Source organism: Mustela lutreola, chromosome 9 (assembly GCF_030435805.1).
Source record: "Mustela lutreola isolate mMusLut2 chromosome 9, mMusLut2.pri, whole genome shotgun sequence".
Lineage (NCBI taxonomy): Eukaryota > Metazoa > Chordata > Mammalia > Carnivora > Mustelidae > Mustela > Mustela lutreola.
In genome coordinates, this window is record NC_081298.1 from 39036483 (window position 1) to 39063578 (window position 27096).

Here is a 27096-nt window from a genome sequence, read left to right on the forward strand (position 1 = left end):
CCAGGTTATGAAGAAAGAGCCTTACGTCATTCAGGACAAATCACAAAAGAGAAATCAGTTTCCTTACTGATCAATAACATAATACAGCAATCAAACTTCTCTCTAGTAGTTAAAAAATCCCACCATAACACATAACACACCTGCTCTCTCCTGCTTCTCTTCAAGGAAAGATGCTCCAGATACTTATAATGTATTCCACCCCCCACCCTTTTTTAGAAGTGTAATGTAGAAGAACTGAAAGGAAGCAAAGGTAACTTAGAACTCCTAAATTTCACATGGTATTCAAAACAGCACTGGTAATAGCAAGCCTATTTCTGAAGCAGTAAGATATAGTCTGCTTGTACTGTTTCAGCTCAGTATCCTCTGTGATGTGTCCAAGACTTGGCCTTTATGTGTTTCCTGTCTGGACCTGACAAGGAACTAAATATGATTGCTAGACAATTGATTTCTGAATTCTGATTAGTTCGAGATCAATGAGCAACTTGCCTTTTTCAACTGGGGTAGAGTTGCTGGGTGGGTGTCAGGGGAGAGAGTTGCTATAAACTTTGTTTCATTTTGTTTTATATATATTTTTTTCTAATTGTAGAACTTGCAAGGTAATGAAGAATTGCTACTAGAAAGAGATAGATAAGATAAGGAAACCTGGGATCCTGGATAATGTAGAGCCAGATTTCTGGCTATGTCTTTTCTCTGCTTCAGTTACATACCCTACCCTACCTTAAATCAGAGGCTGGGTTGGTAGGGTGCAAAGAGAAAAAACAACACCACCACACACTATTGATGTTACTTCAATTTTCTAGCCACGCTTGGGATAAACTATTCATCTTTCCATCAACTTTATTCTGATTCTTTCCATACTTTATTCTGAGGATTTACCAAAAGGCAAAAAAAGAAAAAAAAAAGTCTCAGCAACTTTTTAGAACTTTCCCTAGGTGAGTGCAGAGTCAGTGCAATCACATAGTTAAGGCAGCTTTCTTCTAAATATTTTTATTTAGATGAAGTAAAAATACATTAACATCAAGTGAAAAAATGTATAAAAAAATGCATGCTTGCAAGGTATATTTGAGTGGAAAAAATGCAGATCTGTCTGTTTTGCCTAGAGAACTAGGGGTAGAAAGGCAGGAAAAGAAAAAATAGAGTGGGGTTAAAACTTGATTTTGTGTATGAATCTTAGGTCTTTTAGTACTAGCTTGTAAAGTAACTTTTCTCTCCCCTACTAACTACTTCTCTGGGTCTCTGTAGACCTGCAATCAAGAAATGATCTATTGAAAACTCAAGTTTGACCCTGCAAAGTGCCAGAAAGAACTCTGTAATTATCATCACCGTCTCTACTTTCTCTCTCTTATTCACTCACATCAATATCTATCTGGTTTTGTCCCTGTTTCTCTGATAAAACTGTCCTGGAAAGGGAAAGATTTCCCAGCTGTTAAATCCAGTGGTGACTCCTTGGCCCTTACCTCATTCCTGCACTATCTCTGGCATCTGGCACACGCCCAACTTCTCAGCACACTCTCACTGTGGATTCTTTTTTTTTTTTTTAAGATCTTATTTATTTATTTATTTGACAGAGAGAGAGACACACACATACAGAGAGAGAGAGGGAACACAAGTCGGGGAGTGGGAGAGGGAGAAGGCTTCCTGTCAAGCAGGCAGCCCAATGTGGGGCTCAAAACCAGGATCCTGGAATCATGATCTGAGTAGAAGGCAGACACCTAAGGATTGAGCAGGTGCCCCACTTTGGACTCTTATGTCACTATTCTCTCTAGCCTTATTATCCATCTACTCCTCTCAGTCCCCACTGCTATTGCTATAGTTAAGTCCTCATTGTGGCATTTCACTTTGGTTTTGATGAGCATTTTCTTAATGGTCAATGATATTTAATATATTTTCATGTATCGATGGTCATTTTTGTTTCTGGAGAAACACTTACCGAATTCCATAGGTACATATTCAAGCAGAAAACCTATGCCCAAGTGTTTGTTGCCCTTTTAAAAAAACTGGGTTGTTTTTATACTCTGAATATCAAACCTTATTGGATATATGATTTGCAAAAAATTTCTCCTGTTTTGTCCATTGTCTTTTCAGTTTCTTGATGATGTCCTTTGAAGCATATAAGTGCTTAATATTGATGATGTCCAGCTTATCTGTTTCTTCTTTTCTTGTGCTTTTGGAGGCATACTTAAGAAATCATTTTCTTCATCCAAGGTCACAAAGATTTATGCCTGTTTTCTTCTAAAAGATTTAAAGTTTAGCTATTATATTTAGGTCTTTAACCCATTTTATATTAATTTTTGTGTATGGTGTGAGGTTGGTAACCAAATTATTATTATTATTATTATTTTTTGCATATGGCTCTGCAGTCATCCCTGTTATCTGCTGAAGAGATTATTCTTTCCCCTCTCAATTGAGTTACTTTGGCATCTTTCCCCAAAATCAATTGACTATATGAATGTGAAGGTTTATTTCTGAACTCTGTGATATTCCATTGATCTATATGTCTGTCCTCATGCCAGTATCATACTGTTGATTACCATAGCTTTGTAATAAATGTTGAAGTGTGAGTCCTCCAAATTTATTCTTTTTGTTTAAAAATGTTCACGCCTGTATTCATTTTCAGATCATTTTCTTAATTTCTGCAAAGAAGTGGCTGGGATTTTATATTCAATCTGAAGATCAATACTGGAGCGTATTGCTGTCTTAATATTAAGATTTCTAATCCATGAATATGATAAGCCTTTTCACTTATTGGGGTTTTCTTTAATTTCTTTCAAAAATATTTGTAGTTTTTGGAGTATGAGCTTTGTACTTTTGTTAAATTTATTCCTAAGTACTCTATTCCTTTCCATGCTATTCTAAATGGAACTGTTGATTTCATTATTTTTTGTTTGTTCATTGTGACTTTAAAGAAATATAGCTGATTTTTATATATTGACCTTTTATTATTCAGCCTTGCTGAACTCATTTTTTAGTTCTAATAGTTTTTTAGTGGATACCTTATGGTTTTATATACATAAAACCATGTCTTTAATGAACACAGGTAGTTTTACTTCTTCCTTCCCAATCTTGATTTCTTTTATTTGTTTTTATCTAATTGCCCTGGCTAGGCACCCCCTCTACAATGTTGAAATGAATAAACAGAATTGGTGAGAATGTCTTGTTCCTGATCTTAGGGGGAAAGCATTCAGGTTTTCACCATTAAATACACTAGGTGTTTTTTTTTTTTTTTTTTTTTTTTTTTTTTTTTTTTTAAGTATAGTTGACACACAGTGTTACATTAGTTTCAGGTGTATAGCACAGTGATTTGACAGGTTTATATATTATGCTATGTCCACTACAAGTGTTGGTAAAGGTGTGGGTTTTTTGAGGATGCTTTTTATTAGGTTGAGGAACTTTCTATTTCAAATGAGTTGAGTGTTTTATCAGAAAGGGGTGCTGAATTGTGTCAAATGTCTTTTCTGTATCAGTTGAGATGATCCTGTGGTCTTTGTTTTTTATTCTATTGATGTGGTAATTTACATTATTTTTCATATATTATATCAAACTTGCATTCCTGGGTAAATGTAAATAAATATTTCTTAGATTGAATACATGATTGAGTAAATTATCTGAGGACTGGATAAAAATTAATTCAATAAAAGACCAGAGAAATAAGACTGGAAAATAATTTCCATTTTAAAATAGTAACTAGTCAGGAATCATGGAAACTTTAGAAGTACAGTTGTTATTGTGAAAAGATTAAAAAAATATTTTAAGAATATAGAGTAATCTGCTTTACCACTCTTTGAATCCTCTACTTTTCCTTTAAAGTCTGGAACTAGATCTTCATAATATTCTGGATTAAACAAAATTTAATAACCTATCTCAAATATCCCTATTCTATAAAAATTACTATAATGCTTTCCTCATAGATTTGCTCAATCTTTTCTATTTTTATCTCCCTCCCTCCCTATCTCTCTCTCTTTCATACACATAGCCTTTTCAAGTATTGTCCTAAATGAGTATCACTGATATCTATCCTTCTTGGATATTTTTAAGTATTTACCCCAAAATAGTATCAATTGGGAGTATAGTGATACTTCTCATCTTCTAATCAGCTTCCACCCTTACTGCTGTTAAAGAGAAAAGATTTTCATAGGCAACCATAAGGACAGAAAAACTTACTTTTAATTATGACCCCAAGAATGATCAATATCTCAATTAACAGGGACAAGAGCTTCATCTTCTCCTGAGCAGCTCCTCCTCACTGTAACACAGGCAGAACTAGGTGGCTGGCCCACAAGCTTCCTCTTTTCAGGTCTGTAGGGGGTCAGGATTTGGTTGCTAAGCAACCACTTCCTTACTCTTGGACCAATGAGCTGCCAGGATGTTCCTTTCAACTGCAAGGAAGGTGGCTGCTGAAGAGAGCAGGTTATAGGGAGGGAATCGTATCTATTCTGCTTCTCCTCTGGTAAGAGATAAGCAGTAGGTTTGAGATAAGAGTTGGTCTCTGAAAGGAAAGGAAGAAACCAGAAGTCCAATTTGTACATGTCCACAATAATGTTCAAAAAAGAGATTTGCTAGATGTTCTTATATGTATTTTACCTTCAGCAGTGCAAACTGCACTTAAATTAAAACACAATTAAGTATATAAGCCGCTGACCTTACATCATCCTTTACTTTAAACTCTGAAGGCTATAGTGGACAAGAAACATAAGGACCAAGTCTGCTTTGGTCTCCATGTGGGTGAAAATCTTTATACTTTGTTTGAGTAAGGAACTGTTGAGGTTTTACTGGGAGAAAGGCAAATAAATCCTGGTGATTAATGACATTTTTTTGTTGTTATTGTTCAATGACTTTTTTTTTTTCAATGACTTTTTAAAAAAATGCATTTCATTACACTTTCATTAAAAGGTATTTAAAAACACCTTCTTTACTATCTTTAATAATGTGGGCATTTCACAAGTGGGTACCCTCAAGGCTAGGATCAGAAATGAAAATTAATATTTAGGTAAAAGCATAGAACTATTAAGACTATCTAAGGAATGGAGTTAGCTGAGAAAACTATGCTAAAAATATGTCAAACATTTACAGTGTATACAGGTAATTCAGAAAGAGACACATTTATTGCCTTGAATTTCCAGGTTTACTCCCTTTGTAAATTAGTTTTCCCATGCTTTACTCTCTGTCTTCCTCTTACAAGTACACCTGTGATTACATTTATGGTCAACCATGATGATATAGGATAATCTTCCTATCTCATGATCCTCAATCATATCTGCAAAGTCCCTTCTGCCAAATGAGGTAATATTCATAGGTTCCAGGGAGTAGGTTCTGGAAATCATTGGGACAATTGTTCAGAACTCTCCCTAGAGAGTTTTCCTTTCACCAACGGAGTTCAAAATGGAATTTCCCCAATTTCTGTACTTTTAAAAAGTACCTAAACATTATTTAATTAAACTCTTAAATATCATCTCTTAAGCATTCTCCAAATCATCTTTTTTTCATTCCCCATTTGGATCCAGATTTATTAGCATTTTTAGCAGATGATTTTGCCTCATACTTTTACTGAAACCAAACTCACTGGACCTATCTTCCCTCTACTTTCTTTTTATTTAAAACTTTTTTGAGTCCTCATTCTTTTTCTAATTCGTCACAAAAGATGAAATGCACTTTCTGTATTCTATTTTTTTTTAAAGATTTTATGTATTTATTTGACAGAGAGAAATCACAAGTAGATGGAGAGGCAGGCAGAGAGAGAGAGGGAAGCAGGCTCCCTGCTGAGCAGAGAGCCTGATGTGGGACTTGATCCCAGGACCCTGAGATCATGACCTGAGCCGAAGGCAGTGGCTTAACCCACTGAGCCACCCAGGCACCCCTCTGTATTCTATTTTTGATTCTATCTACATTTACTCTATCTTATTCTGATATTTCTAACATTTGTCCTTTTCTCTCTTTTTTGTTTCAATCTTATGAAAATTCTTAATCACTTCTCATTTCATATCTCAGAAATATTTTACCTTGGTTATGGTATCCTTTCAATTGCTATCTCCTCTAATTATTCTTTAGCCTCTAAACATGTTAAAAAAAAAAAAGTCCACAATCACTGCTTCTTGTTTCTCTCACTTCTTTTTCAATTGTTTTTATTTTCACTGATTTACATAGACTACAAATCCAATGATCTTTTCTCAGTTTTCATAATATTTGATCTCTGTGAGGTATCTGACATTTCTGATCACAAACATCTTCTTGAGAATATATTATTGGTTTCTCTTAAAACTGAATTTCAGTTATTTTTCTACTTTCTTGAACACAATTTCTGTCATTCCATCACTCCCTCACTCATTCATTTGTTGAATAGCTACTGTATGCTAAGGATGAATGGTAACTCTCCTTCAGACATTTGTTAATTTCATTTTCTTCCTCTCTTAGTCTTCACATTAACTTTATGCCCTCTCCATTGTAACCCCTTTTGGTCTCACATGCTCTCCCTCAGTTTTATCAACATCTCTCTATGAATAATGCTCATTTAAAGTTTTTCTCATTCAATAATTTTTATTGAGAACCTATTATGTGTCAGGCATTGTACTATTCTCTGTGGGTAGTGGACATATTTCCTGTCCTTAGAGTCTGTAAGTCCACAGTGCAAGATAAATATTAATGAAAGAATCACTAAAATAAAAGTATAATTACAAAGTGTAAATAATGCTTTATAGGAAAATAAATTAGCACTGAGGGCATATAAAAGTAAACTGTGGGTAGAGGTCAGGTGGGGTCAGAGTTAGGGAGGGCTTGGCCAGGGAACGATTTTTAACCTTAACTCTGAAGAATAAGAAAGGGTCCACTATGCAAATTGTGTGTTAGGCATAGTGGAAAACATGTGAAAAGACCACATGGTGTGAATAAGATGTGTTCAAGTAACTGAAAAGCTCTATGGTTGGTATGACTGGAACCAGAGATTGAGTGGTAGCGGTGGAGCAGAACTGGTAGGCGATGGGCACTCTCCATTCTTAATGATTTAGTTTTTATGAGTGTAGTAGTCAGCTTGGGCTGCCATAATAAAATGCCGTAGATTGGATGGCTTAAACAAAAGAATTTTTAAAAAGATTTTATTTATTTATTTCACAGAAAAAGACAGAGAGCACAAGCACAGAGTGACAGGCAGAGGGAGAAGGAGAAGGCGGCTTCCCTCTGAGAAAGGAGGCTGTTCAGGGCTCTATCTGAGGACTCTGGGATAATGACCTGCGCTGAAGGCAGACACTTAACTGACAGCCATCCAGACACCCCAACTGAAATTTTCCCCCCACAGTTCTGAGGACTAGAAGTCCATGATCAGGATGCTGGCAGTACCTGGTTATGGCAAAGCTCTCTTCCTATCTTACAGATAGCCATTTTCTCACTGTGCCTTCCCATAGCGGGTGTGAGGGGTAGGTGTAGAAGGAAGATGAAGAGATATATATTTATCTACCTCTTCTTATAAGGCTACAGTCCTACTGGATTAGGGTCCCACCCTTGTGACCTCATTCAACCTTAAGTACCTCCTAAAGACCTCATCTCCAGATATAATCCCACAATCAACTAAGGTCTCACTATATGAATTTTGGGGGAATACAATTCAATCCAAAGCAAAGTGCACCAGAAGGTCATTGAACAATTTATGCCAGCGAGGTGACATGATCACATCTGACAAGGTAATTCCAGATGCAGGGCAGAGAATGGACAAAAGAGGGGCAAAAGAAGACATGGGGGCAAATTAGGAAGCTTTTTTAAAGAACCCAGTTAATTTCTTAACTGAGTTTACTGCAGTGCCATTGGAAAGGAGAGCAATAAAAGAGTTATATGAGATAAAATTGAGATGATATAATAATTCATTTGAAATGAAAACGAAGTTATAAGATCTATCAGGGATGGTATTTAGGGTTGCTGATTGCTCAACTGAAAGGGTGATGAAGCCATTCAAAGAGATAGAAGACCATGGAAGAAATCTAAGTGTGAAGGAAAGATCATGAGTTCAGTGTGGTACATGGTACATTTTAAGTACTTTTGAGACATTAAATATTAATATTTAATACTCCTGTATGATAATGGTATTTTGTCAGAATAATTAATGCTGAAACAAATACGCTCTAAATACCAATGCCTTAATATAATAAAGGTTTCTTGTTTATATCATAGCCTGATGTGGTACTCCTTGGATCACTGAGATATTCCTTCAAGCAATGACTCAGGGAGCCAAGCTCCTTCCTTCTTGAGATGCTGCTTCTGAGGCCACCATGGAAAGAAAAGAGAGAATATGGATGAGTGTACAGAGGATTTGGTGGGTAGGCCTGGAAGTGGCATACATCACTCTTGCTTTATAACCCACCCAGGATGCAGTCACTTGTCCTAACTTCAAGGGATACTGGGAAATACAGTCTTCCTAGGGGTCAAGAGAGAGAAAATTGTATTAGTGAACATTGCTGCCACATTTCCTAGGTGTTAGTCACTTCATGAGTTATTTAACTCATTTCATCCTCACACCAATCAAGGTAGATACTAAATTATCATATCCACATAATAAAAAAAGCAATGTGTAGAGACTGAGTAACTTGCCAAGGGTCACATAATCAATAACGGTGAACTCAGGATTTGAATCAAGATGGTCTAGTTTCAGGTGCCTTTGAACCAGTACATAACATTGCCTCTTAAAGTTGATATTCAATATATGGTAGCATGTATAGGTCAAAAGTTCAAGAAGAAATTTTTGCTGAAGATAATAACTTTGGGAGTCTGGTGTAACTCAGGGTTTCCCAACTTTGGCAGTGTTGAAATTTTGGGTCAGATGATTCTTTGTTGTGGGGTTGTCCCATGCACTTTAGGATGGATAGCAGCATCCTTGACTTCTGCCCACTAGATGCCAGTAGCACTCTTTTCCCAGTTGGACAACCAAAAATGTCTCCAGACACTGCCAATGTCCCCTGCGGTGCAGAACTGCCCCTGGCTGAGAATCACTGTTATACCCGAACCATGAGTGCAGATGAAGTTATTCAAAGAAAAAGTATAAAGTGAAAAGAGACAAAGGGCTAAGACTAAATCTTAATGAACTCCAAAATGTAATGGCTGAAAAGGAAGATAGGCCAGTAAAAAAAACTGAGAAGTAATGGCCATATAGGAAGAATCTCAAAAGGGTGAGAAAAATTGAAGGAAAAGAATGCTGCAGGGAGGAATATGAGGCTGTGTTAAATGCTGCTGAGAGATCGTGTAAGAGAAAGATTGAAAAATGTCCATTAAATAGCACATGAAGGTCATTGGCCACCTTAATAGGAGCTATTTCAGTTGGTTAATAAGATAGAAACAAGAAGAAAGTGGACTGAAAAGCAGAAAGTGGGAAGTAAGGAAATTGACACAGCAGATACCAACAACCTTTTGAAAATGAAGGAGAAGCAGTAGCTGGAGGGCGTTGTGGAATCATAGGAGGAATTCTTTGTTTTGTTTTGTTTTTAATATGGAAGAGACTTGAGAAAGTTTGAAAGTTGATGTATGGTTCTAGTTCCTTAAGTTGACATGAAACAAAGAATAATCAGTATCACAGTGTTAGGTTCCTAAGAAAACACAGGTGGACTCTGGGTTGGAAATAGCCTCCGTCTTGTAACAAAAGGGATAGTGTCCAGTCTGATGCACTTTCCTGCAGACACTTTACATGTAGCATTTCTAAATAAGAACTCAATATATTTCTCACAAAATCTGCAACTACTCCTGGATTGCCTATTATTATTAATACTGCTATTCTCCTCTTAACTATTCCATGAAACTCTTCTTTCTGTTCCTCATCCTGTTCCCCAAATCTATTCCATTACTAATTTTTATTGATTCTACTTTTGTAATGTGTCTTGAATCAGAGCTTTTTACTTCCATTGTCAAAAAATAAGTGCATATTTTTATTACTAGCCCAAGTGTCACTTCCTTCTTGAAGACTTCGTTATTTTTCCCAGCCAAATTCACAGCATTAAAAGAAAAACAGAAGCATAGACAATGTTAAAATAAAAATTATTACCTTACTATGTCACGAATCATAGTCATGAGTGTCCTGTTACTGAAAACATTTTTCTTTTTCTTTCTTTCTTTCTTCTTCTTCTTCTTTTCTTTTTCTTTCTTTCTTTCTTTCTTTCTTTTTTTTTTTTAAAAGGTAAAGGTCTTAATAAGACCTTCTTCTTTTTTCCTTTTTTCCCTCTTATTATTAAAAAATGTGTTGCAAATATTAGCTCTTACACACCTGGCTTAAGTACTACACAGATAACATGGCAACTCCAAACGTTAGATAAATGTGGTTTCACTACATCCACCAAATCAGCCTTGTAAATGGTCTGATGTTTAGAAATGCAATACATTTGGGGGAGGGAGTTGTCAAACTTCCTTTAAATTTTAGGTCACCCTACTCTTGTGGTGGACTCTATCCGAACTGGATTTTCAGAACACCAACAGAAGATTAGTATTACCCAGAATCAAGCCAGCGCTTTAACCCAGTGCCTTGAGTTGAAGAGATTGGAGGAAAAAAAGATGACTTGGCTCTGGTTGACACCCACTTGAATTTGCTTTGATGTAAGTTTTTGTTTCCAATATAACATTTTGGTTGCCCACTACTAAGTTCCTAAAACCCTGGTTTAGACCAGTCTATCTTTGCTCGTTCTAAACTTCACCACACTCCAGCGAAGACTGTAATTTTTACTACAAGGTTGAGGAGCTGATTGTATGGTGCGGAAGTATTTCCCAGTCCTCTCACTTCTTCGGGTTATATTTACTCAGCAAGAGGAAAGCTTCAGATTATCTGGTAAAATCCATCCAGACGGGTCAGTTAGAATAAACGTGGACAATTCGCGTTGACTGAATTCTCCTCCCATTTTCATATCCTCCAGGTCCAGAGGCAGCTTTCTACGGCTGACTCCCCAGATACCTAGCGCACCTGGCCCTATAGGCCACGCCCTCAGGTTCTCGAGCGCTGAGAAGCCGGGGGAAGCTCCCGCAACCTCACGCTCCTCCCAGGGTCCGCTCCACGCCCCGCCCCCCCAACGCGAGGCCATCTCCAGCCCCCTCGCGCCCTGGCTCCGCCCCTTCCAGCTCCCCAACGTCCTCGGCGTCTGGCCCGAGCCTGCGCCTGCGCGTGCGTCCTGGGGCCGAAGTAGGGGCGCGCGGTGACTGGAACGCGGAGAGCGGCGGACGTTGCAGCCAATGGGAGGCGTCGCTGGCTAGCGGCTGGGAGGCGGGGCCTGCGCGGGTGTTAGGTTAGCGCGAGGCGTGACCTAGTTGACAGGCTCTGAGGTGCTGCTGTGGCGGCGGCCGCGGGGCTGAGGCGGGTGGGAACCGAAGCCGAGCGCGGGCTGAGAGAAGAGGGCGGCGATTGACGAGTGGCGCGGGACCCGGAGCCTCTTGCACTTTTTTCCTCCCGAGTGCCCCCTCCCACCCCTCCCACTCCACACACACCCTGTTTGCCCGTGAGCCTGGGGAACTTGCAGCTTAAAGCCAGCCACCCCCACGGCAACATGTACCCCAGCAACAAGAAGAAAAAGGTGTGGAGAGAGGAGAAAGGTAACTGGCCCGTCGAGTCCTGGGGGTGCGGGGGGTGGGGGTCGGGTGGGGGCGGGGGTCAGGGCTGTGTGTGCCGCGGCGCCCTCCGCCCGAGCTCCCGCCTCGCGCCCGCCCGGCCGGTGCCGCCTCCCTCGCGAGTCCGTGTGTACACACGCGCACACGCACGCGCACACGCGCGCGCACACCAGCGTGCACGCGCCGCCCCCGGGCACCTGCAGCTCGCGCACGTGTGGGCGCACGCCCCTCTGCTGCCTGCCGCGCCCGGTCACCTTCTCCCCATGCGGGGCTGCCTTAGCCTGGCTGGTGGCTTGGATCCCCGCGCGTCAGTTCTCGGGCGCGGCACAACTTGCCCAGGTCCCCCACCCTCTCCCCGGACCCCATCTGGGACTTTCGGACTCCCGGCCAGGTTGTCCCAGGGACACATGCCCGCCGGCGGGCACACGGGCTGCAGCTGCGCCTCCGCGCCAAGCTGACCCTCATCGGTTCACTCCTCCCCTCTGTCCCCCACCCCCCAACTGGCAGAGTGTCCGCACCTTCGGGCGTTTACCCCTTCTCTAGGCCCCTTCTGCGCCGCAGTGTGACTTTTGAAACCTGGAACTCTAAGGGAAACTGAATACGGGCGTCTTGTCCGTGAGCATCAGTGCTTTCAGCGAAGTCTGAAGGGGCTTTTCTCTGCAGTGTGTTTCTGTGTATTTCATGCCCTTTTGTAACCAGAAGTTGCTCAGTGTAAGATCGTGAAGCCGATATCACTCTCTCTGAATGCATCTACCCCTGAAATTTGTACATATAAAAGGTAATCCAGATCAGCTAGATTGACGGTGGCACGGATTCCTGTAAGAAGACACAGAAGTGTACCATCCAATCCCGTTTTCTCCCCCCCCAACCTTTTTCTCTGGCATTATAGTTAGATAATATTCCGACATAAAACTTTAGTCTCTGGCGTTTTTTCTTTCATGCTTTTCACACTTTTCTATTCTTTAGTTTTTTTACAGAAGTGTAGCAGATACTTGCATTGCTACTGCTAACATAGACTAAACCTGTGTATCCAGAGTGCAGTCGGGTGAGGGTAGTGCAGATCTCTCCGAAGTATCCTATTTCCTTCATATTAGAAGGATAATGGGGTGACTAGGTTGAGAGTTGATTTCCTTGATAATAGCTCTTTAAAACCTGTAGATTCTTTTCACAAGTCCTGGCCTTTATAAACACTAAGGCCAAACAGTGGACATAAGAAAGAGAATGTATGGGGAAAATAATCCTTTATATAGGGCCCACTTCGATGCAGAAGGAAAGGGATGGGGAGGGGGTTTTATTTTTTCAAATTAACTCCTGGGAAGATCTAAAACGGCTTTTAAAATATTGAAAGATTAGGTTGTATGTCATTTAATTATGTCTTAATGATTACGGGCTTATATCGAACTAAAAATTCTGTTGAGAATAATAGCCTGCTATATATAAAGTAGTGTCAAATAATCTTTGTTTTTGCAGTGTCAGTTACTTTAGTTTCAGCACATTTCCAATTTTTTTTTCCAACAATTTTCCTTGTAAGCATTGAAAGATCCTCTATGCCCATTTTTGTTGATGGTCTTGAAATGTTAGTTTTGTATTGATAAGAAGGCAAAAATAATGGAAATCAAGATTGTTTTCAATATCTGATTCACTGATGAAATTATGGTAATTGCTTAAGAAGTATTTTTCTGTTATAATGTTCCTAAAGTGACAATGTTATAATGCTCCTTCATTTAACATCTACACATTTGGACTGTGTCAAGCAGGCATTTTAGAATCTTAAATGTCTTGAGTTTTTGATATTTTGCTTCTAACAATAGGGGAAAACATAACCAAATTAATTTTTTTCAAGTAAAGAAGCAAGTGCACAATTAAAGAGGGTATTTAACAAATTAAATATGTCTTGTCTAAAACTAACCTATTTTTGCATGGAGTTTAATGGTGAAGGAAAAACTTAAACTGTGATTTGAAGACTTTAGTGTATGTCTCAGTGTATCAGGATGTCTATTTTGAATATTTAATATTAAAAAGTATGTATTGTACCATCAAGAGAGAACTAAGGATTTCTAATACAGTGGTTAGTATTAAAGAAGCTGATGGGATGCATGACCTTTTTTCTTTCATTGCACTGGTGAGGATTTTACTGTATTTTTGCAGCTGTTATTTAAGTCTGAAGGAAGGCTTATCCTCCTCATTGAAATGTCTGGCATTCTGTAAACACACTTTATCTCAGTATGCCATCTAATAGTAGGTCTGTCTACTTATATGCTTGGTTCATAGAGCAGATTGACTGTAAAGGGGAAGTATTCTTTCAGGAAAAGTTTTGTGTAATGCTAAAGTAACTGTATAGATGTTTGTGGTCCTTAGTATGTTTCATTGTTTAAACAAGTAACAAAGGACTTAAGTCCACATATGTTAAATGAACATTATTAATGTATCATTTTGAGCCCTAATTTAAAACCACTTAATGTGTGTTATAATTTCAAGTACTGGAACATAAATCACCTCTCTGTTTTACCTTATTTTCTTATTATTGATCTTGTATCTTTTCTAAGTGTCCATACTTAATGTTTCTATAAATGGAATGACAAAGGCCAGGTTGCATTTCTATGTTACCTTATGACATTTACTAAAACTACAAGTTGGTTCATGATATCTTTCAACCTAATTACTGATCTTGCAATATGTCTATATTAATGATCTGAACTCTTGTAGTAGTGCTTTGGAAAGTGCTAGTCATCCCTTTTCCTCCTTTGTGTGAGTATTCCAAATTTACCATTTCCTTCAAGCTTCCTATTCTATCAGGACCCCCTCCTCCTATATTAAATACGTGACATTTCCTTTTAACTCATTTAGAAAATGTATGTCATTTAACATGAACAGCCCTAGCATTTTCCTCTGTCCATTTCTTTATACGTCCTTTGTCCTTTCAGCCTTGTTCTTACCTTAATGGAAGCACTTTTCTTTTTTCCTTCCTTCCTTCCTTTTTTTTTTTTTTTTTTTTTTTTTTTTTTGCTATCATTTATTCCCTTTTGGATATATTTAGTTTGTCAATGTCTTTAGGTTCCCCTCCTCAGCCTATAATGATACTTGAGTCTCTACCATAAAATACCTTTCTTTCCAAAGGGCTTCATCATGGAGTTGCTGTTCTCGCTTCTTTTCCTCAGTTTCCTTGTAGTCGTCCTGGATCTCAACTGTCCTCTAGTGAAACTAATGTTTCTAAATCCACTCAGTAGTAACAGTGATGGTACCAATATAAAAAGAGTTACTATTTGAGTCCAGTTTGTGTGCACAGCACTATTCTAAGTACAACAGTCTCCCCTCATTTATGGGGATATGTTCTAAGGCCCCCAGTGGATGCTTAAGACTGTGTATAGTACTGAACACTATATATGCTGTTTTTCTCCTTCTGTGTGTGTATGTGTGTATACACATATACCTATGATAAAGTTCAATTTATAAATTAGGCACAGTAACGTATTAGCAGTAACTAATGAAACAGAATAATAATGACTATATACTGTAATAAAAGTTATGTGAATGTGACATCAGAATATTTTATTGTACCGTACTCATCCTTTTTGTGATGATGTAAGATGATAAAACACCTGTGTGATGAGATGAAGTGAGGTGAATGACATGACATCGTGTTAGGTTACTAGTGACTCTATGACAATATGCCAAAGAGAGGATTATCTTCTTCTCGACTGTAGTTGACTATGGGTAACTACAACTATGGAAAGCAGAACTGCACATAAGGGGGACTACTGTATCTTACATTGGTTATCTCATTTAATTTTCACAACAGCTCTGTGAGGTAGTATACTGTAGGGTCAAGAGCGTTGAAGATTTGTCTGATTTGAATCTTACCTGTATCGTTTACTAGCTGTAGAACATTATGTATGTTACACAACCTCTCTGGCTTAATTGCTTCATCTATAAATTGTGTATAATACCTACCTCAGAAAAACTGAGACATTAAGAGATTAGGTAACCCAAGATCACATAGATTTGTATGGTTGGGGATTAGAATCCAGACAGCTCTGTTAACCACTTTGCTTTCTTTTTAGTGCTGTTGGTGATCAAGTTGATAAAACCAGTGGCTTATTACTTTTTATTCTTCCTGATCTTCCTATAGCAGTTGACAATATTTCCCTTCTTCTACTTATTTTATTTTATATTTTAAGTTCAATTAACATATAGTGTATTATTTCAGTTTCAGTGATTCATCAGTCTTATATAAGACCCAGTGCTCCTTGTATCACTTGGCTTACTTAACGTCCATTGCCCAGTTATCCCATCCCTCCAATCCCCATCTTACTAAAACTCTTCTGTCTGCTGGTTTCTACATCATTGGCACTTTGATTCACCTTATACGTCCAGTGACATCTAAGTTTTATTTCATTTTCCCCCTCTTTGTGTCTACCCCTTAATTTTTCTTTTGAGGTTTGATCACATCCTTACCTTTTCCTGTGAACTTCCTTTAGGACCAGAAGTTTCAGTTGTAATTTCCAAAATCGCTAGGCTAGCTAGATCTCTTTCCTGATTTCCAGATTCTTGGATTTCAACTTAAATGCCCTTTAAGCATCTTACATTCAGTACAGTGTTAACCCTTGAGTGCTGTAGTATTGTGATTTGATTATATTACGTTTGGTTAAAATACTTTATTATTATTATTACTTCCTAATGTGGCTGAAGAAAAGCCAGTTCTAGGAGCAGGGAAAAATGTAGGCTTCCCATTTCCTGTTCTATTGTACTTAAATTAATACATTCTGCAGTTTATTTCTGAAAAGAATCTTTTTTTTTTTTTTTAAAGATTTTATTTATTTATTTGACAGAGAGAGACACAGAGAGGAGAGGGAGGGAGCACAGCAGGGGCAAAGGGAGAGAGAGAAGATGTAGATCTTGATCCCAGGACCCTGGGATCATGACCTGAACGGAAGGCAGATGCTTAATGACTGAGCCACCCAGGCATCCCTGGAAAGAATCTTTTAAAGTGATTATTTTATGAGGGTTAGATACCTACAGCTAGGTACTCTCCTTAAATCCATTCATTTTTGTAGTGTGCTTAAAGACAGAGAGAGAATAACTGTCATTCTCTTTACATTGTGGAGACCTTTGGTAAAGTATATGATACATGACAGCTGACATAACAGAAACATATCACCTCTTCTCAGGAGCTTATCCTGTGAAGGTAATACATTGTAGTGACTAATAATATAAGGTATGGTTTTTGACTTCTGGAGATATCTGACTGGATTTTAATGGAAAGCTTTCTTGCTTTGGACAGCTATTGAACTTTGATGTGTTTCATTTCCTTATCTACAAAATAAGAATAATAATACAGTTAATTTTGCTGAGTTGTTGGAAAGATGATTTCCATGAAATTTTATGTGTGAAGTACCTAGCACTTATAAAGAACTTATTGTTTTTAATTCTAAGATGCATTTTTAATAATATTTTTATATTGTCATTCTAAGATGCATTTTTAAAGATATTTTAATCTTATCAAGATGTATATTAAAAGTAGTATTTAGTTACCTCCACAAATATATTATTAAATTGAAAGTGCCCTTTTATTGTTGATGGCATTTCAAATGAAGGGAATGCTGTGGTGGCTGCCTTTTTTGTGCTCTTAGCATTTATACATACCTGTTTTAGGATTTTGTATTTTATTTATGTAGCTATTATTTTGTATAGTATCCATTCCTCTTTTGTCTTGTGAACTCCTCAAGGTTAAGGATCACCTTTGCACCTGCAGTGTGTAAACATATTACTTGGCACATAGTAGACTGATAATATATATTGATTTAAAGAGCTCATTTATTTCTTGGGCTATCATAAGAGTCTTCCTCATCAGGCTCTGCCCCATCCCCCATTGTAAAGTGGTATTAACTTGACCCTTTCTAACATTCAAAGATGGAGTCATTAGATTTTCATTTTGATGTTTTTCAACATCCAACCAGTTCTTTGGTTTGTTTACATGATTAATAGCTAAATTATAAAATAATTTCTGAGCTTAAAAGTTAAATACAAATGGAGATTCTGCTTTTATTTTGCAAGAACGTTTACTGAAGATGACCTTAGAGGAGAGACGCAAAGAATACATAAGGGACTATGTTCCCCTGAACACCATCCTATCGTGGAAGGAGGAGATGAAGGGCAAGAGCCAAAATGATGGTAAGTTTCTCAGAACAATTTTTCAGGGAGATACTGTTCCCATTTATTTATGACTTCTGCAGGACAGCTATTGATAGAAATGAATAACTGGCATTCAGTAAAGAGATGACATTTTTGCTATTTGAAGTAATTGCTTGGTTGTCATTTAATTGTTTTAAAGTCTGTTGTGTGTTATTTAAACTTAGGAAATTATATTAACATAATTCATGTTACGATATAGTGGTCCACATTTATATTACGACACTTAAAACTATTCTGTAGTTGTTCTTGGAGCAAATAATATTAAGGATTTGGTGCTTTGATGATGTGGCCCTTTGAGTTTGTTTTGATTAGGTTCATTTATTTCTTCAAGTTTCTTCAAGTTATTTTAAGGATTGGATACAGTTGGAAGTATCCTAGGAAGAATAGAGAAAAACTAACATTTCCCATAGTTTTAGAGAAGAATATATATTTTGTATGGTGTTGTAATTTATTTGCATGTGAAGTATTTGACAAAATTTACTCCAAAGTCTTTATGATTTAATAAGAGTCTAGATTGAGTGAAGATATGTGTTAGCATATAAATGAAATTTTAAGTATTGAAAAGGTACAGGGAAAAATTCTAAAAAAATGATATACTATTTTTAATTTATTTTTATTACTTATTTAATTTATTTTTATGCTTACCTCTGAATTAGCACTCATTGGTGTTAATGGTCTGGATATGAAGCTTAGAAGAAATAGGGTGCTTTTTAAGATACTTAACAAGTGAGAAAGAGAGGTAACTTTATGAAAGGGACTTGGAATGTACTATTTTCACAGGTTCTGGTCTTAGATTGATGGAACTATACAAGATACTATGGGTTCAGAACAAAATTAATATGAATTTCTGTGGAAAAATCTGTGAGAAACAGCAGTCCAGTTAGGCTTTGGTGTCTGTGAAGAGAACACACATTTATTTACCTGAGTGTTTGCATTTTAGACAGAATTTTTATTTTTTTGGTGTTCTGTTTGAAAACATGTTCTAAGGGGGTCATTGGACAATCTCATTGGGACATGCACATATAACATCTTTGCCCAGGGTTTTTAATAAATGCAAGCTGTTTTCTAACAGTCTAATGAAAACCTCATTCATTGAAAGAGAAGGTAGTGCTATGTAATGAAAAATGAATGAAAATGAATATGAAAAGAATGTAGAACTAGAGAGCAAAAGGATGGAATTTGGGCCTTGATTATCTAAGACCGTGTGCCTTTTTCATGTTTGGGTCTCAGTTATTTCTTCTTTTTTAATAAGACACTGGTATCAAATACTCCAGCACCATTTTTTATGGCTAGTAAATCTCTCTTTTTCTAGTACTTCATTCTTCTGATTTTCTTCTTAGTTGCTGTTAGAACTGGTCACTTTTCTAAGGATGCCATACTTGATGTTCTTTTAAAGCAATTTTTGCCTCTCAGAAAGAGGTAGATTCCTGTTGCTGTCAAAACAATTGACAAATACCCAGGTTGTAGTGCCCTATGTTGGTCTGCTCACCTCTGCATAAAGTTGTCCTTTATGTTGGCTGCTTCTGTTTGAATATACACATAAAAGTGTAGGGTTTAACTGGGTTGTCCAAGAACTCACAGTTGGGTGTTTTCAGAGATATCACACACCAAGATACATTCCCTAAATCAGAAAAATACATTGAATAACACCTACCATTGTTATTCCCTAACAGGATGCTGTGTATTTACTCCTGTCTCCCAGTATGAATTTTATAATTGGTTACAACTGCTCTATGTATTTCACTTTTATTCCTTCATGCTTTTTTGAACTGAAAACTTTTCATGGGAAGTGAGGTGATATGATCAAAATTGTTTTTCTTTTGAACACTGTTTTATTCTGTCTAATGTTACGTGCTCCCCTGTTGTGACATAGAAATTAGTGGCTAGCTTCTTTTTTCATGAAAGAAGATGCATCATCTGACAAGTAATATCTATTTATTACTTTATATAATATATATCTTTCAAAAATGCTTTCTTTCAGTGTTACCTATCCAGTGTGCAGTTAAGGGAGTTTTAGTATTTTAACAGTTTGAAAGATTCTTTGAGAATATAAATTTAAAAAATAATAAAGGACAACTGTAGTTTGTATTTTATTTTGACATGTTTAAGCTGCTGCTCATAAGTGTATAGTATCTAAGTAGGTTTGGATTTTTATAATATCTATTTTTTAGGTGTTAGATTTCAAGCTAAGTTTTAAAAGAAGTCTATAATTCTTTGTCCTATGGTTTCTGATTTGTAGGACATGAGCAGTATCTATGGGGCTTGCACAATATTCCAATTTCAAGTGTTGTCATTTATTACTTACACTTTTATCGAGGGACATTTTGGCCTTGATATCCAGGATTACATGGAAAGTTCTCAAGCAATTGTTTTTAATTTTTTTCTTACTTTGCTCAGTTTTGCTTTACTTTAATTAAATGCTTTTTGTTATTATATTGTAGTAGAAAGTTAAACAAGCGAGGGAATAGTGGAATGTGTTTGTCATAATTTTGATTTTAAGGCCTTCTAAAATAGGAAGCCCAGAATTGCCAGATGCAAAATCATTTTTTCTGCAGAAAGGAGGAAGTAGGGAGATTACCAAAACAAACAAAAAACAAAAAACTGCCCCCACAACCTGCTTTCTTATTGTTCATGTTCATATTTGTTAACGGCTCTTGGCAAATCTCTGAAATTATGTGCTTCCACTTACTTAATAATTATTTCATTTGTCAGTTGCTTTATTGAAGGGAATTTTAAAATGCTTGTCTCTTATGCTATGTCTCAACACCTGCAATAGTGCCTCATGGGTAGGTGAGCACAATTAGTATGTTAAATAATAACACCTCAGAGGTTAACCATCTATGAAGGAGAATTCTCTATTTTTTTCCCCAAACTTTAAAATGAGTATTTAAAAACGTATATAAAAATAGAGTAATATAATGAATCTTTATACGCCAATCACCCTGTTTCAACAGTAAAGACATGGCCAGTTTTATTTCATTTACACCAGTGCTTCCCAATAATTTTCCCAGATTGTTTTGAAGCAATTCCTGTCATAATAATTTTATCTGTAAATATATGTGTGCATATATCTCTAAAATTTAGGGACACATTTTTTGTTTTGTTTTGTTTTGTTTTTTGCTATAACCACAATGCTCAGATCATGTGAAATTAATAAATTTTAATGTGATTAAATATCCAATTAGTATTAAAAATTTTTACAATCATCTCATGAAGGATTTTCCTTTTTTAATACAGGTTTGCTTGAGTTAAGATCTAAACAGGGTCCACATTTGCGTTTAGTATATTTCTGAGTCTCTTTTAATGTATAGTTCCTTTTCCCTCTATCCTCTCTCCTACCCCCTGTATTTTATTTGATAAATAATGTAGGTTATTTGTCTTACAGAATTTTTTGCATTTTGGATTTTGCTGACTGCATCTTTGTAGTGTCACTTAACATGTTCTTCTGTCCACTGTGTTACTTATGAGCTGGAAGTTAAATCCAGAGGTTTGATCAGACTTGGGTTTAATTTTTTTTAAAGAACACTTCAGAGATTATTATACCTCCTTTTTAAAAAAATATTTTATTTATTTGACAGAGAAAGAGGGCACAAGCAGGGGGAGCAGCAGGCAGAGGGCGAGGGAGAAGCAGCAGGCAGAGAGAGAGGCACCAAGCAGGGAGCCCAACGTGGGGCTTGATCCCAGGACCTGAGATCATGACCTTTGCTGAAAGCAGATGCTTAACCCTCTGAGGCACGCAGGCACCCCTGGTACACCTTCTTTTGCATAATTTTACAAGGTGCATAATGTTTGGTTACCTCTCTGTTGATAAGACTGATCACTGGGTTCAAGTATTGCCAGCTTAATCTATCCATTGTAAAATTCCATATCAAATTTTCACCTAATGATTTTCACAGCCATTGATGATCATTGCTTCGACCCATTATTTATTTATTTATTTTTTTACTATTTTTTTTTTTTAAAGATTTTATTATCTATCTGACAGAGAGAGATCACAAGTAGGCAGAGAGGCAGACAGAGAGAGAGGGGGAAGCAGGCTCCTTGCTGAGCAGAGAGCCCAATGCGGGGCTGGATCCCACGACCCTGGGATCATGACCCGAGCCGAAGGCAGAGGCTTTAACCCACTGAGCCACCCAGGCGCCCCTCGATCCATTATTTTATTAGAGGTTGCAAAAGAGTCTTATTCTGATTTGATCATTCCTTCTTCATTTATTATTTGGACTGCTGTAAAGAACTTTCTCTTATCAATTTTTTTTGTTTCCATGGAATATAGTTTATACAGAAAGGCAGAATGGATGCTAGAATCCCTTTATTTACCAGTTTTTAAATTGTGTTGGCTTCTTGAAATCTTCCAAAGGTAATCAAAGCATTTTTTCTTTTAATTTTTTAAATTTATTTTAGAGAGAGTGTGTGAGAGTGAGCAGCGGGAGGGATCAAGGGAAAGGGAAAGAGAGAATTGTGAGTGGACCCTATGTTGAGTGTGACGCCTGATGCAGGGCTAGATCTCATGATCCTGAGATAATGACTTGAGCCGAAATCGAGTTGTGTGCTCAAGGCACCTGGGTGGCTCAGTTGTTTAAACAGCTGCCTTCAGCTCAGGTCATGATCCTGGAGTCCTGGGATTGAGTCCCGTATCAGGCCCCCAGCTCCACGGGGAATCTTGCTTCTCCCTCTGATCTTGTCTCATGTTCTCTCTCACTCTCTCTCTCTCAAATAAATAAATAAAATCTTAAAAAAAAAAAAAAGAGTTGGACGCTCAATGGACTGAGCCCTCCAGACTCCCCTCATTTTAATTTTTGGCTATCATTTTGCATCTCTCTCTCTCTCTCCCTGCCACCTATGTATATTAAGTGGGAGTACCCAATGGTTAACAGTCTACAAAGGATGTGCATGTAAAGTATAGCTCTCAGATAAAAAGATACAATTACTAAAATGTAGCCTTAGGGTATAGTAGAAAAGCAAATATAGATACATAGATACATGGATGGATGGATGGATATGATAGAAAAATGACATTGTTTTCTTTGTAGGGACGAAAAGTTCTCAGGGTTAATTTGTATGTGTTCTGTTCTCCATTGCTACTTCCAAGTTAAAATTCTTCTAAAATACCACTGAAAGAAGCATTGTTGTTATTTTCTTTGGATGGAGCAAAGGATTGGCAAAAACTCTGCTATGCTTATGCTAATTTTGTCTTACTAGTTAGTACAGGGAAAACAGCTACAGCTGTAAGTTTAGATGTTTGAGTCATTACTATTAATGTTTACATGGAACAGCAAAGGAGGAGAAATATAATAAATTATGAAGATGTGTTAGATGAAAAATATATAATTATTTTACTCAGGTATGACAAATTTTTTAAAATGGGTCATTCAGGAGGAAACTTCATATTTCTTATCTTGATATATTTCATATCTTATATACCAATCTGATTTATAGTCCTTTGAAAACACTTAACTAGAAATGGTCTGAACTGTGAAGTCTTTGTGTGAATCTCCATTTTTTGAGGTATATAAAAATATCTTGAGATTGTGGGTTGACTAGAGGCATGTGTGTAATCTTTCTTTCATATTAAAAATACTAGCATCATTAGCTTAGAAGTTCAAACTTAGTTGCTCTCATTTTCATTAGAACTAATTTTTTGGGGGGCTGGGTGGCACAGTCATTAAGCGTCTGCCTTCAGTGGCTCAGGTTATAATCCTAGGGTGCTGGGACTGAGCCCACATCAGGCTCCCTGCTCGACCAGAAGCCTGCTTCTCCCTCTCACACTCCCCCTGCTTGTATTCCCTCCCTTGCTGTGTCTCTCTCTGTCAAATAAATAAATAAAATCTTGAGGGAGGGGAAAAAAAAATTAATTTCTTCTGTTAAATGATTTCCACAAGAGGTAATAGTTGACCAAAAAAAAAAGTTAAGTCCAAACTCCTCAATCTCTCAGTCACTGAGATCTTATTTTATTGTGGGTATTGAATTTTGCTGGAATTTACCTGTGTGCCAAGTTGACTATTGATATTTAGAAATAATTTTTAAAAGGTATGTCTTAATATTTTGATCTTGGTCAAATATTCAAATATTCATTTTCAAATATTCAAATATATTCAGATTTTCAAACGCTTGGTCCAGTATTTTTATCCTTAGTAAATTTACAATAACTTTTTTGAATGTTAATATTTTTATTAACCACTAGAAATGAGGAAATAATAATATAATTACTTATGTTACTATATATTACATGAAGAGGGGTGAGGGACCATAAGGGTAGAAGGAATTAAAAAAAACAAAATGAGTGAGTATGATGAGGTAGGCACTGCCCCAGATTTTTAAATGATGTTAACAACTTTATTTGATTAAATATTTGATGTTATTAGTTGGAAGAGCACAATTTAAAATGACTAAAGAATTAGGAAAATGGCATTTAAAACAGGATAGAGTTTAGGAGGGATATAAATATTGGAAAGGAATATTTCCTGTTTAATTTTTTGATATTGATTCCTTTTTATATTTAGTTTAAATACTATGCTTTAAAAGTAGAATGGTCTGTAGAAGCAGAAGGCGGCTCAGAGCAAAACTTCTTAGCTTCTTAGAAATCTTTTCAATTTTTTACAATTTTCTTTGAGAGAGTGTGTGTGCACGGGCAGGGGGAAGGGCAGAAGGGGAGAGAGAGAAAATCCCAAGCAGACTCAAGGCTCAGCAAGGAGCCAGACACGGGACTTGATCTCAGGATCCTGAGATCATGACCTGAGTGGCAATCAAGAGTTAGATGTTTAACTGACTGAGCCACCCAGGCACCCTTAGATAGAGCTTTTTTATTTTGAGTGGGTGGTGATTTCCCCCCCTTTAATATGATCTTCAAATAAATTTAGTTTAAAAAACCAGAAATCGGACACCTGGGTGGCTCAGTTGTTAAGTGTCTGCCTTCAGCTCAGGTCATAATCCCAGGGTCCTGGGTTCAAGCCTTGCGTCGGACTCCCTGCTAGGCAGGGGGCCTGCTTCTCTCTCTTCTATTCGCCCTGTTTGTGCTCCCTCTCTCCCTATGTCTCTTTCTGTCAAATAAATAAATACAATCTTTAAAAAAAATAAAGAACCAGAAACCTATTTTTGCCTCAGGCAACAAAGACCATTCTGGCTTATCCTTCAAACAATAATTTGTGACACTTCCATTACCAACAAAGATGTTGCAAAAGTAGAACTTAATTAGAAACAGACATTTTTCGCTTTACAATTCAAAGTAAGGACTAGTATAAAGACTAAAATTCTAAAATGTACTAAACTTTATGGTTTGGCCCCTCTCCTCTTTTGGCTCTTTATTATACCACTCCTTTTCTTGGTCTCTGCCTTTGGCCACACTATCCTTTTTTGTTTCTTGAATGTTTTGTGCTCCCTCCCACTTTCACTACTGGGTCTTTACCTGTATTTATCCCCGCCCCACACCCCGTTAACACTTCTCTCACCTTAATTTTTCTCAGCTTTCATTTCTCATCTTGAAACCCTTCTATTATTATTTTTTGGAGTCTTCCCTGAGCCCTTTTTCTGGAATAGTTTCCTTTACTATAAGATACTTTCATAGTGCTATGTTCCTTTTCATAGAACATTTATATTACTTTGTTTTTATGTAGTCAATGTCAATAATAGGATTATCTTTATCAGGTTATCTCTCTGTATGTGACTGTAACTACTAGGGAAATAAGGATGATGTCTTCACTCCCCTTAATGTCTCTGGCATCTGTGATAGTACTTGCTGCATAGTAGATACTCAGTAAATACGTGTTGTGTGAATTGACTAAATTAGAAACTACTTGCCTGGTGGTATTTTCATGTATTATTTCCGTTCTCTTACCTTTTTCTTTTTTGCTCTGTTGTAAAGATTCTTGTGGGAATGATGGGCTTAGAAATTAAGCCAGATGCTTTTTAATGTAGGTAACATATGCGTTTAGATCTCTGTAATATAAGGTTGGTTTTATTAAGTTTTAAAATTTAGTCCACTGATATATTTGAATAAAGTTTTTATTGAACTATTACATAGATATATAACTAGTTGAGGCAAGGATGGGAATTCATGTGTATTCATCAGTATTGCATGTTTATAATAATTAGTAAAAATGTCATCATTTCAGTTTCTATGAGCTTAAGTGTTAAAAGAGCCTGGGGTGCCTGGGGGGCACTGTCAGTTAAAGCCACTAACTCTTGGTTTCAGCACAGCTTAGGTCATGGTATCAGGATCATGAGATTGAGCCCTGCCCTGGGCTCTGTGCTCAGTGCAGTCTGCTTAAGTTCTCTCTCTCTCTCCCTCTCTCTCTCTCTGCACCTGCCTCATGCTCCCTTTCTTTGTGTCAAATAAATCTTTAAACAGATGTTTTTAAAATGTCAGAAGAGCTTATGTTAAATGGGCATAAAACATAGACACTAAATTTATTGTATAGTAATAATTTAAAATGTAAAAAAAACTTAAAATATTGCCATTCTAAATGCATTTACTGGGGCACCTGGGTGGCTCAGTGGGTTGAAGCCTCTGCCTTCAGCTCGGGGCATGATCCCAGGGTCCTGGGATCGAGCCCCATGTTGGGCTCTCTGCTCCGCGGGGAGCCTTCTTCCTCCTTTCTCTACCTGCCTCTCTGCCTACTTGTGATTACTCTCTCTCTGTCAAATAAATAAAATCTTTAAAAAAAAAATAAAATAAATGCATTTACTTTGGCATTATTGATTCTTGATATATAAAGCAATTCTAAGAAATTATGTTAATATTATACCCCATTTAAGCGCTTTACTGAGTTAGTTGGTTTACTTCAGAAAGAACATGGCTACGGACAAGTAGTTTGGTCCCCTATAAGAGAATTAGGCTAAACAACATCTAAGAATTTTGAGAACAACGGCCTTCATTGTAATAATGTATGAAAACATTAAAAATTTTATGATGATACTCTGTGTGATGTTGTAATGGTGCTGTGTGATGGCGTAAGCACTGTTTTAGTCAGACATTTGTCAACTAAGGTTAATTTCTAAAATGGAGAAGAAAAAATATGAAGTTACTCAGGGATTCATGATTCACTACGTGGTTTTGTCTTTCTTCCACTTTTTTTCACTTTTGGTCCTTTTACCTCCTTCCCAAGATTGTTTTAACAAAAGTATATTTTACTGTGCATTGGTGTGTATACCACTATGTGCTATATGAATTGTCCTTGTATTTAAGCTTTTTAAACAATAATACAGAACTAAAGCCCTTTCTTTTTTTTTTTTTTTGGTATATATAATGACTTGGTGTTGAGACCGCAAGATGAAAAGTCCCTTCTGTGTGTTTCGTAAGTCTGTAGTTCACAGATTCTCTTAGCTTTCTTTTTAACCCATTAGGTGAATTAGTAA

The 27096-nt window shown here is 37.0% G+C and overlaps 2 protein-coding genes across 4 annotated transcripts in view; one reads left to right on the forward strand and one right to left on the reverse strand.

Annotated features, from left to right (window-relative positions):
- Positions 1 to 4293, reverse strand: part of SEL1L2 (SEL1L2 adaptor subunit of SYVN1 ubiquitin ligase) — a 120874-nt gene extending 116581 nt beyond the window's left edge. For both annotated transcript variants that reach the window (XM_059134069.1, XM_059134068.1), the window contains exon 1: positions 4162 to 4293. In XM_059134069.1, the coding sequence (XP_058990052.1) occupies positions 4162 to 4219 (58 nt within the window). In that variant the 5' untranslated portion in view covers positions 4220 to 4293. The remainder of the gene's footprint in view (positions 1 to 4161) is intronic.
- A 6848-nt stretch (positions 4294 to 11141) lies between these two features.
- The window catches only part of MACROD2 (mono-ADP ribosylhydrolase 2), a 1974291-nt gene continuing 1958336 nt past the window's right edge, over positions 11142 to 27096 (forward strand). The window contains exons 1-2 of one of the 2 annotated variants that reach the window (XM_059134074.1): positions 11142 to 11538; positions 17608 to 17724. In XM_059134074.1, coding sequence (XP_058990057.1) covers positions 11493 to 11538; positions 17608 to 17724 — 163 coding nt within the window. In that variant the 5' untranslated portion in view covers positions 11142 to 11492. The remainder of the gene's footprint in view (positions 11539 to 17607; positions 17725 to 27096) is intronic. The other variant, XM_059134073.1, reaches the window with a different exon arrangement.